The sequence below is a fragment of the Artemia franciscana genome, chromosome 17, assembly GCF_032884065.1.
Source record: "Artemia franciscana chromosome 17, ASM3288406v1, whole genome shotgun sequence".
Taxonomy (NCBI): domain Eukaryota; kingdom Metazoa; phylum Arthropoda; class Branchiopoda; order Anostraca; family Artemiidae; genus Artemia; species Artemia franciscana.
Genome location: NC_088879.1, coordinates 7,254,320 through 7,270,668, shown reverse-complemented (window position 1 = coordinate 7,270,668; position 16,349 = coordinate 7,254,320). Strand labels below are relative to the sequence as shown.

At 34.5% G+C, this 16,349-nt stretch overlaps 1 protein-coding gene across 4 annotated transcripts in view; it reads left to right on the top strand.

The window, feature by feature from the left end:
• The window catches only part of LOC136037773 (uncharacterized), a 118,152-nt gene that overhangs the window by 62,139 nt on the left and 39,664 nt on the right, over nt 1-16,349 (top strand). For all 4 annotated transcript variants that reach the window (XM_065720584.1, XM_065720581.1, XM_065720583.1 and 1 more), the window contains exons 8-11: nt 2,425-2,603; nt 5,956-6,149; nt 8,941-13,464; nt 15,904-16,041. In XM_065720584.1, the coding sequence (XP_065576656.1) occupies nt 2,425-2,603; nt 5,956-6,149; nt 8,941-13,464; nt 15,904-16,041 (5,035 nt within the window). The remainder of the gene's footprint in view (nt 1-2,424; nt 2,604-5,955; nt 6,150-8,940; nt 13,465-15,903; nt 16,042-16,349) is intronic.

Sequence of the window (16,349 nt, the reverse complement as noted above, 5' to 3'; positions counted from 1 at the left end):
TAGTATTTTTAGCACTTTTTTTGTGGTATTTTGGCGTTTTTGTAACTGGTTACCCTCTACTCCCATTTATGGACATGGTATTTTGGTATATTGGTGTTAGTAACTGGTAATGGCCGTGTTGGCATTTTAGGTAAATTGGTGTTTGCTACTGATAACGGCCATATTGGTATTTTCGGCTGTCAAAATGGCAGTGACTGGCAAATGACATTCTGATATGTCGGTTTAAGTGAAATTTGTATATTAAATAAATGTTTGTCAGCTGGAAGTAGGGTGGAGAGATAGAAGGGGGAAAATAAAAATAGGCGAGAAGATGAATGTAATAGCTGGAGCTACATTCTTGTAGAAACATGATAAAAAATTAAAAAGAGTTAAATTTTGATCAGAAGGTGTGTCGAATAATCTTTAAGTGTTTAAAATTCATCAATCATCGCATGTTTGTATTGACATTTCCTCGTTTCTTCATGTGAGTGTGTGTGCGTGTGTATGTGTATCATTCATACTGATAGACTCAAACATTCCCAGCCATGCCATCCTAACACCCTTTCCCCTTGGGCGCTAAAAGCATATTTTTTTTGCCTTGAAAGATTAATGTTTTTGCCAATCGACTGTCGCACACGTAGGTTGTCCAATCTAAATATCGGGTAAGTTTAACTCTGAAGTTTAACTTCAGACTGAATAAAAAAGTTTTATTCAACTGAAAGTTAGGAGCAACATTAAAACTTAAAACGAACAGAAATTATTACGTATAAGAAGGGTTCGCCCCCCTAATCAATACCTCGCTCTTTACGCTAAACTTTGAATTTTTTTCCAACTCTTTAAGAATGACCCCTAAATCACAAAAGCCGTTGAATTAGAATAAATTGCTCTTTTGAAAGTACAAAAAAAGTTGGGGCCTAGGGGGCCTAGTTGCCCTCCAATTTTCATGATCAATTAAAAAGGCACTGGAACTTTTAATTTCATTTTGAATGAACCCTCTCGCTATATTCTAGGACCACTGGGTCTATACGATCAACCCTGATAACAAAAAAACAAAAAAAAACAAATAAACAAGCATCTGTGATCTTTCTTCTGGCAAAAAAAAAACAAAATTACACATTTTTTCAGATAGGAGCTTGAAACCTGTACATTAAGGTTCTCTGACACGCTGAATCTAATAGTGTGATTTTCATTAAGGTTCTATGACTTAAAGGTGGTGTTTCCCCTTTTTTTTGTAAATAAGGCAAAAAATTGTTCTTTTCAGCCAACCGTCTTTGGCTAAACAGAAAACAGGTTTTCCGCCGCTTTGGTGGGTAGATGTCTTAAATAAAGATTTAAGGGGAATGGGAACTTCCTGGGAGTATGTAAAGAGGGAAGTTTTGAATAGATTAGGATGGAGGTGGATCTTGCATTACTGTGTTGGCCTCAGCAAGCTTTATGCTGCAGTGAGGTGTTAGTAGCAGTAGTAGGTATTTTCAAGGGCTAAAGTATCCCGAGTCGAGCTAAAATAATAGTAGTACCTAATTAAGGTTTAATTAAGGGTGTTGTCTCCTGAGCTGCAATTTATCCAAAAACTGTACCTCAGACACTAGTACTGAGTAAATAAGTAATAAGTAAGTACTGAGTAATAAGTTGTACTAGTAAATAATTTATGTGTATTGTTGTATTTTTCTGGCTTTTTTTAATATGTCTGTGTGAGAAGGGTTTTTTTTATTTTTTTTTTTATAGTCCTCAAAGAGAGTATACGCTATAGAGAAGATAGATTTTATAGAGAAGTTTTAGGTATTTAACCATAAAAAAACTGTCTCGATACTTGCAAAGTTCTTCTTCTTTTTGTTTGGACTGTTATGCAGACACTTTCGCATAATATCACCAGAATCGAATTCTAAGATTTTCAAACTGCTATTGCCCCACTTGCGATTTTCTGTCGAAATACTATGTGGGATGCCAAAGAGTCTGATTAATACTCAATTAATCAATCAATTTATTTTGGGTTTTACCATGAAAGTCCAAATATACGGCATTCTATCAGAAATCCTAAATAGTACCAAAAACCGTGCAATTGTACCACGATGGCAACGCTGTTATGGACTATCAAATACCTGTGATACAAAAACAGTTGGGGTACCATTTTAGAATATCAAAATACCTAGAGAGTGTCTATCAAAAATTGGTGGCGTTAGCTTGAGCAAGAAAATTTAGCAAGGTCAATAAAAAAGATCTAAAAAAGATTGAAAAGACAAGATCTATTGACTAATTCGTATAATTAATTAGCTATTATAATTAGTTAAATCTAATTAATTAATTAAAAAATGATTATTTTATTTTTCAGACTGTTTATAGATAATTTATATTAAAGAAGTCTTTTCAAGGGTCAGAAATTGCTAATTTATACTAAATCAGGCGAGAATTGTTCAAGTGTCTACTCTATTTTCTCTTGTTATTTAGTTTGATGTCCCCTGAGCCACCGCAAAGATCTGGATTGTTTCCCCGTCTCGGAAGTAGGTTTAGATATTCTGGTAGGACTCAATACCAATCAAGAATGGCATCAGCAATGATTGACCGACCAAACCCGCATTTTGAGAGGACGCTTAGTCGAAGGAAGCCAAATTCGCTAAGTCTCGAACGTGAGTTGAATCTCTTCTTTTATTTTCCTTTCCGTATTGGTTTACATTTATTTAAATAAGTCACTTGCTTCTGTGTTGGCCTCAGGAGGCTTTGTGCTGAGTTGAGTTGTTAGTAGTAGTAGTAAGTCTTTTACAAGGGCTGTAAAGGCCTAAAATATCCCATGTTGAGCTAAGAGGTTTCGGCACGCAGCACAGACACCTTTGAATGTAGCTTATGTTTTAGATTAATTTAGCTTACGATTAATTTTCCTTTCCGTATTGGTTTACATTTATTTAAGTAGGTCACTTCTTAAATAAAGTTATAAAATATGACAGAAAGGAGTTCACAAATCTGTTCATACGGAACTTACCGGGACTATGTTTATTGTGATGCCTACTAATCCTGCTGATCTCTACGGATGGTGGAACTAGAGGCTCTAATTCTGAAAAATTAGAAAAAATTAGGTATTTTTAACTTACGAAGGAATGACTGGATCTTAATGAAATTTCGTATTTGGAAGAACCTCGTAACTCAGATATGTTATTTTAAATCCCGACTGGATCCTGTGTCATTTGGGGTGGGGTGGGGGGGCGGTGAATCAGGGGGGGATCAGTTCTTCTCCTTTGCTAATGGTGTATTTCCAAGTTCAACGAGGTAAATCATGTCTTCGATAAAGTGGGCAAATTCAGAACTTAAGGACATTTTCGTAGTTGCTGAAGTGGGTTCTCGGTATTATTTTAAGTAGCATGTTTTGAGCATCTTCTAGTTCTGCTGACATGTAAGCAGTGTTTTCAATTTGGGAACCCCAAACAGGACAGTAACACTCGATGTTAGGCATGTTGCAGGTTTTTATACCCCATCAGTAGCTCTCGATCTGAGAAGCCCAACCTGTGTATACTTGTTTAAAACCCTGGATTGAGTGGTGACTTTTAAGCACAATATTGTCTGCATGCAGCTTAAACGAGCAATCGCTTGAAAATGTTACATCGCTTATTGTTGTGGAAGAAATAATGGGAAATGCCACATCTGGGATTAAACACGTTTAATTAAACTGTGATATTTTCACGTTTATAACAGGAGACGTTTTATATATGTTTTATTACTGGAGACGTTATTACGTTTTATGGAAAAGGAGTCGGTTATCGTCCTCTGCAGCTGAATCTTGCATTTACCGAATAATTATTAGTACCTTAATATGGGTGAATTATTGGATTGTTTCTGTTTTGGCGAAAATATGCTATTTTTAATCTGATAGAGATATTTCTCATTGCAAGAGACGTTTTAAACGTATAATTTTGCACGCTTTTTTAAAAGGGCCTATATTAGGTATTATGTGAAATGAACTGGTTTTAATCGATTCCCTAGGCCACGAGGATTCGTGGCGTGGTAAGCTATTTGGTTTAGGACGGGGATCCGTGGCGTGACTATAAGCTCAGCCAGAGTCGATTCAGCTCTAAATGGGTATCTGGAGAAGTCTGGGAAGGTAAGCATGAAGGGCTTGTGAAAGCACAGGATGGCTGGCTCCCAACCCTCCAATTGTACCTCCTGGCTGAAGGATTTTGAAATGGAGATCAGCACCGCCAGTTTGGGTATTGAGGGTCTAGTGCCGTATCCTTTACTCTTTTTTTAACCGGTGATCGCGTTCGACTGCTGGATTTCAAATTTAGCCGATATAAGTGTCCTCGCTTGGGCTTTTATTCGGTTCCTTCAGTTTCGAAATAGAATTAGAAAATTCGATTCTCCGGCTTCGAAACCGTGTTTAAATAAGTAAAAATTTCTGTCTATGCGCTGATAAAAATATGCTACTGTTAATCTTTTTTAGATATGTTTTATCATAAGAGACCTTATTGTGTTTCTTTTTCAAAATAATGGGCTCTAACCTTTGCAGACAGATTTCACGTTTACCTATAAAGATAATGTCTTCAGATGGATGAATATTGTTTGTTTTCTGTTTCGTATTGGAGTTCTTTTATTCCCTTAAAATTTTGGTAAAAATCAATAGGAAAATCTTGAATATGTCGACAATTCGAAAAGCCTAACGAGAGGTTAGTTTAAAATAAAGAAGAATATAATCTTTAACTAATTGCTAGGCAAAGTGCTGTCTATTCTATGTACCTACAGCATAGATAATACACCCCCTATGCTGGTAAGGTTTTCAATCAAAGTGGGTATTACCACAGGTAACTCCCAAAACTATCAAATTGCTCAAATGGTAATTCCTTGAGCTGAATTTTAAAATTTCCGAGCAGGTATGCTAGAACATTTTTTGGGACTGCCCTTACCTGAATCTTAAAAAATTGGTTTCTCTTAATAAAAAAGACAACACTTTCTAATGATGTAAGTTTCATTAAATCTGAGTATTTTTTTTCTCCGACATATAGGCTAACGGAAGATGTTAAATAGTTTTTCAAAGATTTCCGAAAAGCTGGAATCAGCTTTTAGTTTTCTGTCGTTTAATCGGATCTCTTATCCAATCTCTATAGGTTATAGCAAGACCATCCGAACAATTCTGAATAGTTTGGAATCAGAAACTTTAAAAGTTTATAATGGACGAGAAAGGGTGATTCTTTAAGGTACCTCATCACCTAACTGAATTAGCTGTCTATATTGACCATCTATTAACTATATTATATATAATTTTGTAAATTAATTAGGGAACCTCGACTCCTAAGAACATCTATGACCATTAGGCGGCATGGATACACAATGTTCAATGATCTAAGTGAAAAAAATCAATAAAGTCTTATAATAGATGAAGAAAGGGGCTTTTTACTGAAGAGTACCCAGTTTCAGATAAAGAAAAATAAATTACGAATACCAGATGCGCTGGTGAATTTTCTTTTGGACGCTTTTTTCTACATCACAAACAGCTTTGAGAGTTTTTCCTCGATAAAGCTATTGTTTGGTGTGTATTATCTATGAGATTTATGTTGCTGTTACAAAATTGAACACCTGTTTATAAACACCTGTGAAAATGTCTTAGGCCCAGGGGCGTCATTTGAAGGGAAACAAAGGGAGTGGGAATTTCAGAAAATACCAAAATTTTTATTGAAAAACACTTTGTCTTGTTTTTCATTGAAAAAAAAAAGAAAACTAGATGCCCCCTCCCTAGATTTTAGGAAATAGTTTTGATCTTGAAGGTCTATATCTAATATTTTTTTTTGCAATTTAGCAAAACGATCTTCCCTTTTGCTGATATAGCAGGGATGGTCTTTGCTAGGTTGAATACTTTCCACACAAATGGAAAAACGTTTTTAACAGACAATAGGCGTTAACTTAAAACTTTTGTGTAAACTATATTTTTACTTGAGAGTTCAAGGAATACAAAATTTCAAATTTAATCACCTATCTAAGAATTACTCCTTATTCTAGCCATAGCCTCTTCTCCGGTGAAGCAAAGAGAAGTGAAAAGGCACACTGTTGCCAACTTTCCTTCACCAATGGTGACAACCCCTTTGATGCCACAAGGACCAGCTGAAGGTGAATGGGAGGAAGATGCAGGGAAAGGTATTGTACGATCTGGAAATGGAGAAGTTTCAGACTCAGAGAAAAAACCCAAGGACAAGGTAAGGTGTTTCTTTTTATGCTTTTCTCAAACCTATGCTTTTCGTTTGGCATATAAAAGTATCTTGGTAAAGCACGGTAAATCTTGGTAAAGCATGGTAAATCTTGGTAAATCACAGAGAATTCTTCTTTTTCTAAGCTCGTTTGCTTCCTTTTCTCATCCTCCGTGAATATGGGTTTCAAAATGTATTTTATTTCTACCCTTCCTACTATAACCTCTTATTCTAATTCTTACCTCTCGTTCTTCATTTTCTAAACCCTGAATTCGGCCTTTCAAAATTAATTTTATTGACACACTTTAAATTACATGTAATTGATTTTACGTTCTTAACTCCGTTCACACGGAAACCCTATAAAATACAGTGAATTTTTGCCTCTCGAACTTTCTATTCCAAATCTTACGTCTTGTTCTTCATTTTCTAAACCCTTAATTTGGCTCTCAAAATTCATTTTATTGACCCCCCCCCCAAAAAAAAATACAAGGAATTCCTCATGCTCTAACCTCCTATTCTAATTCTAACTTCGATTTCTTCATTTTCTAAACTCTGAATTTGGCTTTCAAAATGTATTATTGAAACCCTGTAAAATACAGGGTTAAATACTCTAACCTCCAGTTCTGATTCTAACCTCGTGGTCATCATTATTTTTTATTTATATATTTATGTTTATTTATATTTTTACTTGTTTTTTATATCTTTCATGGTTATATAAATAAATTGTATTTATATTTACGAAATTTTATATAAATACTAAAACAAGAAAACGAATAAGAGTATAACTTGAAGACTCTTCAATAAAATAGTATTGACATACAAAATGACATACATACAAAATAGTATTGACCACAATTTTTTTCTATATATATTTTTGGCGAGTTTCTTTTCCAACGACAAAAGCTTCTGAACATAAAGCCAAAATATTTGGACTTTTAGTAGTATTTTCTACTAATAGTTTTTTTTTCAATTTTTACTGTTTAATTAAAGAAAAAAATTTATCCCGTTTGTAAAATATTTTAATTCCACTGACAAAGGTATGGTGACAGTTTTTCTGTAATGGAAAGGCTGTTTGATGCTTTGTCATTATTGACCCACTTGACAAGATATATTTCAGAAAAAAACGTGATTGTTTTCCTCTTAAAATTTATTCTTATTTTTGTTATTTTTTACTTTAAAACTTGTCTACTGGCTCAACAGTTCCAATCAATAGTTTTATAAAAGGAAAATACGGTAAATGACCATTGAAAATAATTTGTGTGTGTTCAGTTTTGTTCAGGGATTCAGTTTACTTCAGAATTTAGTGTTCATTTAGGAACTGAATTATATCGGAGGTACGAGTAGCTGAATATCTGAAAGCTCAGATTTAAATATAAGATAGACTAATTTAAATCAAGTGAACTCTTAAAAATTAAGTTCAGCGTTTTGTCAAGAGGCTGAAGGAAATTGTTGATGTCCAAGTGGTCTGTTTTTATTTGATTTTTTGAAAAAAAAAAATTGTGAAGTTTTTTTTTCACAAATTTCATTTTGTAAAAAAAATGGAAAATACTTTTTTCTAAAGTTCTAAGTGTTAACTGAATGAATTTAGCGCTGAAATTCCATAAAAGCATCTTTAATAAACAGACGACTTTATAACAATAAGTTAGATAAAAACTATTTTTTATATAACTCAGATTTTTTTTATGATGTTGTATTGCCGATTTAAGACCGTCAGAAGGCTGAAAAATTTTGAGTGTGATATCTCTGAGAAACGTCTTGCAAACAATGGGAAAATAGTCATAGGAATAAGTATCTTAATATTAAGCTGTATGTTTGTACAGTGCAATAAAACGTGCTAAAGTACTTGTGAGCATAAAAAGATTATTGCTATGAAAAATGTTTCTGTCTAATAGTGTGAATGTCTTGATAAGGGGAATATTCAAGAATGATGATACCTATTTCCATGCCGTTCCTAATCTAGGCTGTACCATTCCCTTATCTAATCTGTATCTAGCCTATCATGGCTGGAAACTAATTGCCGAGGCATAAATACATATGCAATTTCAGATGTATAAATTGACCTTGTATAAAAAGATCGTGTTTGTCTGGTATTTCCTTTTTTTAATTTTATGCTTTTTTTATTTAGAAATTTATTATGCTTTATGAGACAAAACCAGTTATCATGCATTAACTAAATTATTTAAAGACTTAGAAATTAACCCTTTCAAATTTTGCACGGCTTTTTGCATGAAAATACACAAGTTGCATGCTCTGCCAGTGCAATCGCATGCTCTTTTGCAAAATTTGCAAAATTCTTGCTTGATTCGGGGAAATCTTCATTCTTGATTTTATTTTTACTTACTGATTTTTCTGATTCTTAACGCAAATTTCATTTACTGATTCTTACTGATTTTTCTTAAACAGGGAGTTCTGTACATGCTAATTTCTTCACTAACTGTTAGTGCTACCACTAATCACTAATTGCTGGTGGTGTCTTCATGAGGCGATCAGGCAGTTATCTAATAACGCTTGTCACAATTATCATGACAATTGCACTTAATATAATTGAGTTTCGTAATTCAATATAATAATTAAATTTCACATTTTAACGTGTATGAACACAGTATATTCCAATCTTCCTAAAACTGTGGCGTTTCATTTAGTTAACAGTTACAGGAGTTAGGGCTCATTACCTGCCTATCCATAGTCTCTGTAGTATTCTCTATAGTAGGATCTATATAGTAGAATTCATTGGTTTTTAACCTTTTGTCACTAACTTGAATTTCTTTTTAATGCATTACTAACCCTAACTTTCCCTTAGATCAAGCCGTTTACGCGGCTTAGCGGGTCTGATATATCTGGCAGCAGTGGTAGTTTTACATCAGACGAGGAAGGCGAATATCGCCCTCGATCTCTTGAAATTCTTGATAGAGTCGAACCAATACGCCCCCTCAGGGAAAGAACTTCGTCTGCATCACCTCTTATGCAGAGGAGTGATCCGATTGCGTTGTACGCCACAGTGCCTAAAATAAAAGAAAAAGATCAGGGTCATTATAGGGATCCTCGGGCTATTAGAGAAGAACAGGATAATGATTCTTCGGCTTCAAGAAAGCAAGATAGAGCCGTTGATGCAGCTACAGCAGAGGTGGAGGAACAATCAAGTAAAAGATCTCGGAAAGCCTCCTCATTTAGTGAAATTCATGAAGGCCACTTAAAAAACGAGAGCCCCTCCGAAAGGGCAGAAATCCCTTTGTATGAGAACTTCCCTGAACGTACTAAATCCCATCCAGATAATTTATCTGCAGATTACTCTGAAAAAGAGTTGTCAGCTACATCTGACAAATTTAATATTGAAGAAAAGCAAGGGAACGAATATAAAAAAAATATTCGAAGAACTAGTGATGACGTTGAACTTCCGAAGTCAGAAGAGAGCTTATCGAAATGCACCATTTCGGAACCTGGGAGTTTGGGCCTTGAAGAAATTGCAGAAAAATCACTTACAGAATATTCAAACAGGCGCAGCAGTCATCAAATAGTTGATATAACTGATGATGAATTGGCTGTATATGTTAGGAGATCATTAGAATATGCTGCATTTAAATTTGCAGAAGAAGAACCTTCTCAATCTGTTGGAAATAACGCTCCTGTGAAGGAGTCTGAAATGTTAGCTAAAGATATTTCAAATAAGGATGATACACACCAAGTTTTTAGGTCAGAATATGTTAAGTCTAAGGAAAAAGGATTTGCTCACTCTGTTGAAAAAAACGCTCTTGAAAAGGATTCTGAAATGTTAACTAAAAACATTTTAAGTAAGGATGATACACATCAAGTTGTTAAGTCAGAATTTGTTGCATCTAAGTCTGCAGACAAAGGATTCGCTCACTCTGTTGGAAATAACGCTCTTGACAAGGAGTCTGAAATGTTAACTAAAAACATTTTAAGTAAGGATGATACACACCAAGCTACAACCAAGACGAATGATCGTTTACTTGTGTCTAACGACCTTAAGTCTGACAATATTTCTGCAGAATTTACTGAGGAGTCACTCCCTAATTTTGTGGGAAATAGTGTTGCTGAGAATAAGTGTGAGATGGAATGTAAACAACTTCCAAACGCAGATGACGCTCGGGAAATGGTAGATAACGTAAAGGAACGCTTAGAAAAGGATAGAAGCTCTAAATATTTTCCGGTAAAATATGCAGAAAAAAAACTACCACCTTTACCGGTGAGTCATGTTATTGAAGAAAATATCGAACAATCATATAAGCAGTACCCAAATCGACCTGGTAATCGTCAGTCCATCCTATCGTATTTTTCCGACTCATCTTTAGTTCGAGGGTTTGACGACATAACTCTTGATAAAAATGTGCCATACTCCAGTAATGATTCACAGTTTAATTCATTACAAAGTGATGGATTCCAGTACTACCAAGTGCCGAGGGACTTGAAGTTATATGATGTCCCAAGATCTTTGGGCAGTGAGAGTGAGAACCCAATGCGTGTAAGAAGTGACTCCACGACGTCATCGTTGGCTTCTTTTACTGCTTCTTTGGTCAATGATCCGGGACGAAAGTTCAAAAGGAAAGAAGTGCCGATCTCCCACACACGTGGTCAGCCAGCGATTCAAGCGGTACAGGCTAAAATTGCAAAAGCTAGCAGTAAATCTAGCCTTAATCGTCAGCTGAGTTCAAGTAGTGATGATGACTCTGACAATTTATTCAAACCGTCAAGCAGAGCTTCATCTAAGCGGAATTTGTCACATTTTGGTGGCAGTCAAGGATCGCTTGTCTTCACTTCGAAAGCAAGCTCCAGACTAGGAAGCAGGAATAGCTTATATAAAGCAGATAGCAGACAAAGCTTGAGTGAAATGAAAAGACTAAGTGTGTCGAGTTCGGACTTTTCGGCTTCCAGTGCCGCTGCATTACAGAGACGTAAACCGAGGACTAAAATTATAAAAAGCAATAATGATGATGCTCGAGTGATGATCGTTCAAGTACCTTCCACAACTGACTCCGATACAGTTGTTGAAAGTGATATTGATCAATCTAAAAAAGTTGTCAGTAATCAAGGAATTGAAAATCCAGTAATTATTGCTAAAACAGTTGGTGCTTATAATGCTGCACCAGTTGGTCAAAACCCGGAGAATGTTAAACATGAAAACAGATTTATTGATTTTCAAGATAAGAAGCAAAACAGTGTCTTAACCACTGATTTAGATTCTGATTTTATAAATAATAAAAGTAATGGGATTAGGCCTCTTATTGAGGTCTCTAAACTATCCAATAAGGAGCCTAAAAAGGCTTTATCATGTTTAGTGAGTTCAGTGCCGTCTAATGACTTTATTCTGAACGACTTTCAAGATTCAACTGCATCAAAGACTGTTCAAGGAAACGATGAAAACGTTGAAAACGTTTATGAAAACGTTAACGTTTGTAACCGCAAAAAAAGATGCGATAATCCTTCGAAATATGACGAAATATTTGAATCCTTCGAAAAGAATCGAAATATGGAAACTGAATTTGCTTTTCAAGGGAATTCATTTGATAATCTGGGTCATATAAATCTTCAGACATTGGAACCTTTCAAAGATGTAAATGTGAACCAAAAAACACCTCCTAAAATTGACGAAAATGTGGCATTTTGCCCAGAATCTAAAAGGACTAAGTCTTTATCAGAAATTCATTCAAATGTTGAAACAGATGATGGATATACAACACTTAAATTTATTATTCCAAAAGATGAAGAGAGGTATAGACAACAGCCACATTATGATTCTTCCATCATTAAAAATGACAAACAGTATGGTGATTATATATACCTTGAAGATATTGGTAGTAGTAGAACAGATGAGAATACAGATGATGAAAGGGATTTTAGCGAGATTGAAGTGTCAGCATCCGGACAATTTATAAATTCCGAAACAGGTAACAAAATTCAAAAATCCAAAGAAAATTTTGAGAATGAAAAAGTCCTGAATGTCGAAAAGTTGGTAGAGCGTAAACCAGGTCACAAGGAAATAGAAAATGGTCGTACAAAGCAACTTTCTAGTGGTGTACATAATCTTATCAAACCATATGCAGCCTTAGATGTAAAACCTCACAAAAGTTATCTAGATGGAAGAAATGACAGCTATTTGACAGGAAGAAATGACAGGATTTCATATAGTGGCAATTCTGAAAATGAAAAAGGATTTAGTGAAACCGAATTCACAATACCTACGAAAAAGTTGTCTGTCCCAAAGATAAAAGAAATCGCACAGGAGTCCTATTATTTTGGTAGGAGGCTTAACTCTGATTCTGATACTTATGTTAAAAGTGACTCTAATGTTTACTCTGATAAAGATTGCAATTTAAGTGAGTATGATGAGGTCCCGCCTGTATGTTCAGTGCCACCTAAGATGGATAGCGCTGCTGCACTGGAGAGAAATAAGGCGGATAAAAAACTAGAAATAGTGAAATCAGTTGAGTTTGCCAAGAATAAACCAGTGTTTAAAGATACAGTAAAGTCATTGAACTTACTAAAAGAAACTCCAATTATTATAAATAAAACCCCGCCAAGAATGGTTGCTGATATAGTTCAACTAAGTGCTTCTGAGTCTGAAACAGAGACAAGAGGTACGCCGTGTGCTGCGTTTGTAATGGATTTCAGTGAGCCAAGCCCTGCTATTGCAGAGGTTGTTGCGTTGACAGAAAGTGATATAAGTACAGATGCTGAGGTGCGTGAATTACGCCAAAAGGCTAGGGAGGTTAATAAAAGAAGTAGGTCGCAAGATAGACTTAATCGAGATCGGGAGTCCACCTCAAGACTGAACTTCATGAGAAGGAGTATGATTCAAAGCAGTGATGAATCGAGTACTGATACAGAAGAAAAACTTAACAGGGATGATCATGAGTATTCTGTAATAAATGATTTGCGAGAACCAGTAGTAGCCAAAACTTTAGAGAAAAAAAATGAGCCCCCTATAATATACGATATACCAGACTCAGTTGCACATGCGCACTTGGCGCAGTCTCTCCTTTCTGGGACGGATATTGATAGCGACTTTCATGAAGTGGGATGGGGCTATGTATCCCTTAAGAAAGACGTCTTGAACCAAAATGACCCATTTGCTGTCGTTCCTCAACTTGTGAAAATACAAGAAAAGACCGGCGTAAACTATGAAAAAGAGCCAGTGGATTCAAAACCAAAAATTAGAAGCATGACGCCCAAAAAAGAAGACCAAGTAACATTGAGGAGAAATGCATCAGTGAATTATGGACAGATTATGGGAGATTATGACAAATATAGGGCGTCTAGAGGAAATTTTCGTCCGCTAAGTGAAGTCCTCGACAGTTTCTCTGAGCAAGTGAGTTAAAGTGTGAACGTGAATAGTCCCTCGGGGTCTTGTCCTGTTAACGACGTTTTGTACTCTTTGTCAGGTTGTGATTGTCTGCTTCTGTTTCTTGTTTTATATGTTTAGCATTTCATTGTTTGTATGTTGCTTTTGATAATTTGATTTATTGCTTAGAACTGACCAAATACAATAACATAGTAATTCTTTTGCACATACTAGTACATATATGCATTAATACAAATAATTTGCACATACATACCTGTACCCCAAGGTAAGGTTTTACTCACCCCTAGAAGCGTTCAAAGGATCCACTTCCAAAAATCTTTTCATAGATATTCGAAAGGAAAATTCTTTTCATAATTATAAAACGGAGTTATTGATTTTTTTTTTTTCTATTGATACGGTTCAGAGGTCAAATCGTTTTTACCGCTATTTTATTTACTCTACGAATGCTTTTTTTTAACCAAAGACTGAAATGGTTTAAGTTTAAATTGATAATTTAAAAAAAAAGAAGACATTCTTAATGCTTTAATATAAATATGTTTTACTATGATATAAATGTATATTATGGTCTAAATATGTATTACTAATCGAAACTGAATTTACTTACTAAGGATTCAGATTAGATTAGTATCTTTATGCTAGGCTATATAATTTTATAGGAGGTAATTTTTCAATTCTATAAAAAAATTAATTTTATTGTTGATTTTATAAGAATTTAAAATATTGGGATTCTCAGATTAAATTCTTAATTCTATAAAGTTCTTGGAAGGGTCAGTCTATGATTTTATTACTGATTATGTAATCTCTTTTTTTACCTAATTTTTCAACGAAACCTTTCTTGAGCAATTTGATCATAACTAAATAAATGACCTTTTTTGCTATCACGTAATTGCAGTTTGTTCTATTATTTTGGTTTATTTTATTTTAGATCTAATATGTTGCTATAAAACTATTAAACTAGGCTACAATAGACTCTGAAAATGGGTGTTTGTTCGAATGAACTTGTCGAAGTTTCACGTGGCCGTTTTGCTAAAAAATCTTGGATATTCTGCTTTACATTCTGTTTCCCTACTTAAGGATAATCATGGATTTCTTGCGTATTTCTTTGTTTCTTGCTTGTTTTCTTGCCGCTTTTTTCTTACATTTTCCATTTCTAAAATTTTTTCTTGTGTTTTTTTTTTGTATTGCCTTTTTTTGTAACATTTAGAACGAATTCCTTTGAAAAAAAAGTGAAACCAATAGTAGAATAAAAAAGTGAAAAAGGAAAAAAAATAATAGAGAATAATTGAATAAACCAAATAAATGAATAAAGGAAATAGTAAAATAAAGGAAATAAGTGAAAAAGTGGAATGAAAAGGGAAATGGGAAAAATAAAGAATAATTGGATAAAGCAAATAAATGAATAAAGGAAATAATAATATAAATGAAATAAATGAAAAAGTGGAATGAAACGAGAAAAAGTGAAAAAGGAAAAAATAATAAAGAATAATTGCCAATATATAACTTCATAATGTTTCTGTGTTATCTATCTAATCGAAACAAAAAAAGAAGAAGAAAAAAAGAAACGCTTCCCACAATCCGAGACCTTTTCTTCTGTAATTGCCTTTCTTTTTGTTGCTGTTTTGACCCAAATTTGACCCTTTTCTTCCGTATTTCAAATATCCCCTATGTCCCCTCCTACCTGAAACCAGATCCTGTTTATATGGTTGCCTTCCAGGAAAGTTTTCCTAATCAAATTCAGCAACAATCAACTAAAAAAAGCTATCTATTGGCAAAACAATATTGGCCAAGTTTGTGAAGACTTCTTCCTCCTCGTACATACGTTTCTGATAAAAAAAATCTTGTAAAAATATTAAATCAAATAAATAAAAAATTAACATTAGTTTTGATTCTCTAGTGTTTGCTTTGGTACAAAGTTGTTATTATATTGAGAAAATAAATCCAAAATTTCTTAAAGTATAGCTTAATTCCGAAGAAATATTGTCTTGAAATGCTCTTTTGAAAGACTTTGTTTCTCCTCTTTCAATAAGATACGTTGATCATAAGAAAAATTTCTATTGGAAAAATTCTTGCCGATTCTTCAAAGAGCCCCCCTCCCCGCCCTCCTAGGCTACACTTGTTTCTGATACGAAAATTCGAGTAAAACTAACAGTAATTTTGATTCTCCAACCTTTACTTCGGTACAAAGTCATTATTATATTGAGAAAATAAGCCTAAAGTATACTTTCGAAGAAATTTTTCTGAAAATGAATCATGTTTCTGATACGAAAATTCGAGTAAAGTAAAACTAACAGAAATTTTGATTCTCCAACCTTTACTTCAGTACAAAGTCATTATTATATTGAGAAAATAAACCTAAAAGTATACTTTCGAAGAAATATTTACAAAAAGAAAAGATAAGAAAATGGCCTGTTTTTCTTGCTATTAATCGTTCGTTTCTTCTATTAGAAGCCAATAGGTGGCGTTGCCGTTCTTCCTCCAATGGATTTTATGGCCAAGTTTAAGAAGAAGGATAAAGAAGAACCAAAGAAACCAGCCAGTCTTCCGCTAGTCACTACAGAAACGCTTGAATCCTCCCCGGGAATGGTATTAATTTTTCATGCTATTATCTAGTATTACTTGTTTAGCCCAGGTAGACTTGGTGGTTTTTATAGTTAGGGCACCTCGTTTTCCTCCCCCTTTTTTGCTAGTTTTCGCACTTGTTGTGTTGTATAGTCCTGCTTTCTGAGAGTTTATCAATGTCTTGATAAACGCCCAACCTTACGATCTCTGCTCTCTGTTGGGGGTTATTTTTTTGCATTTTTAAGTAAGGTAAAAGGTAAAGGATACGGCATTAGACTTTACAGTCCCTACCGGCGGTGCTGATCTCCGTTTCTTGGCCCTTCAGCCAGGAA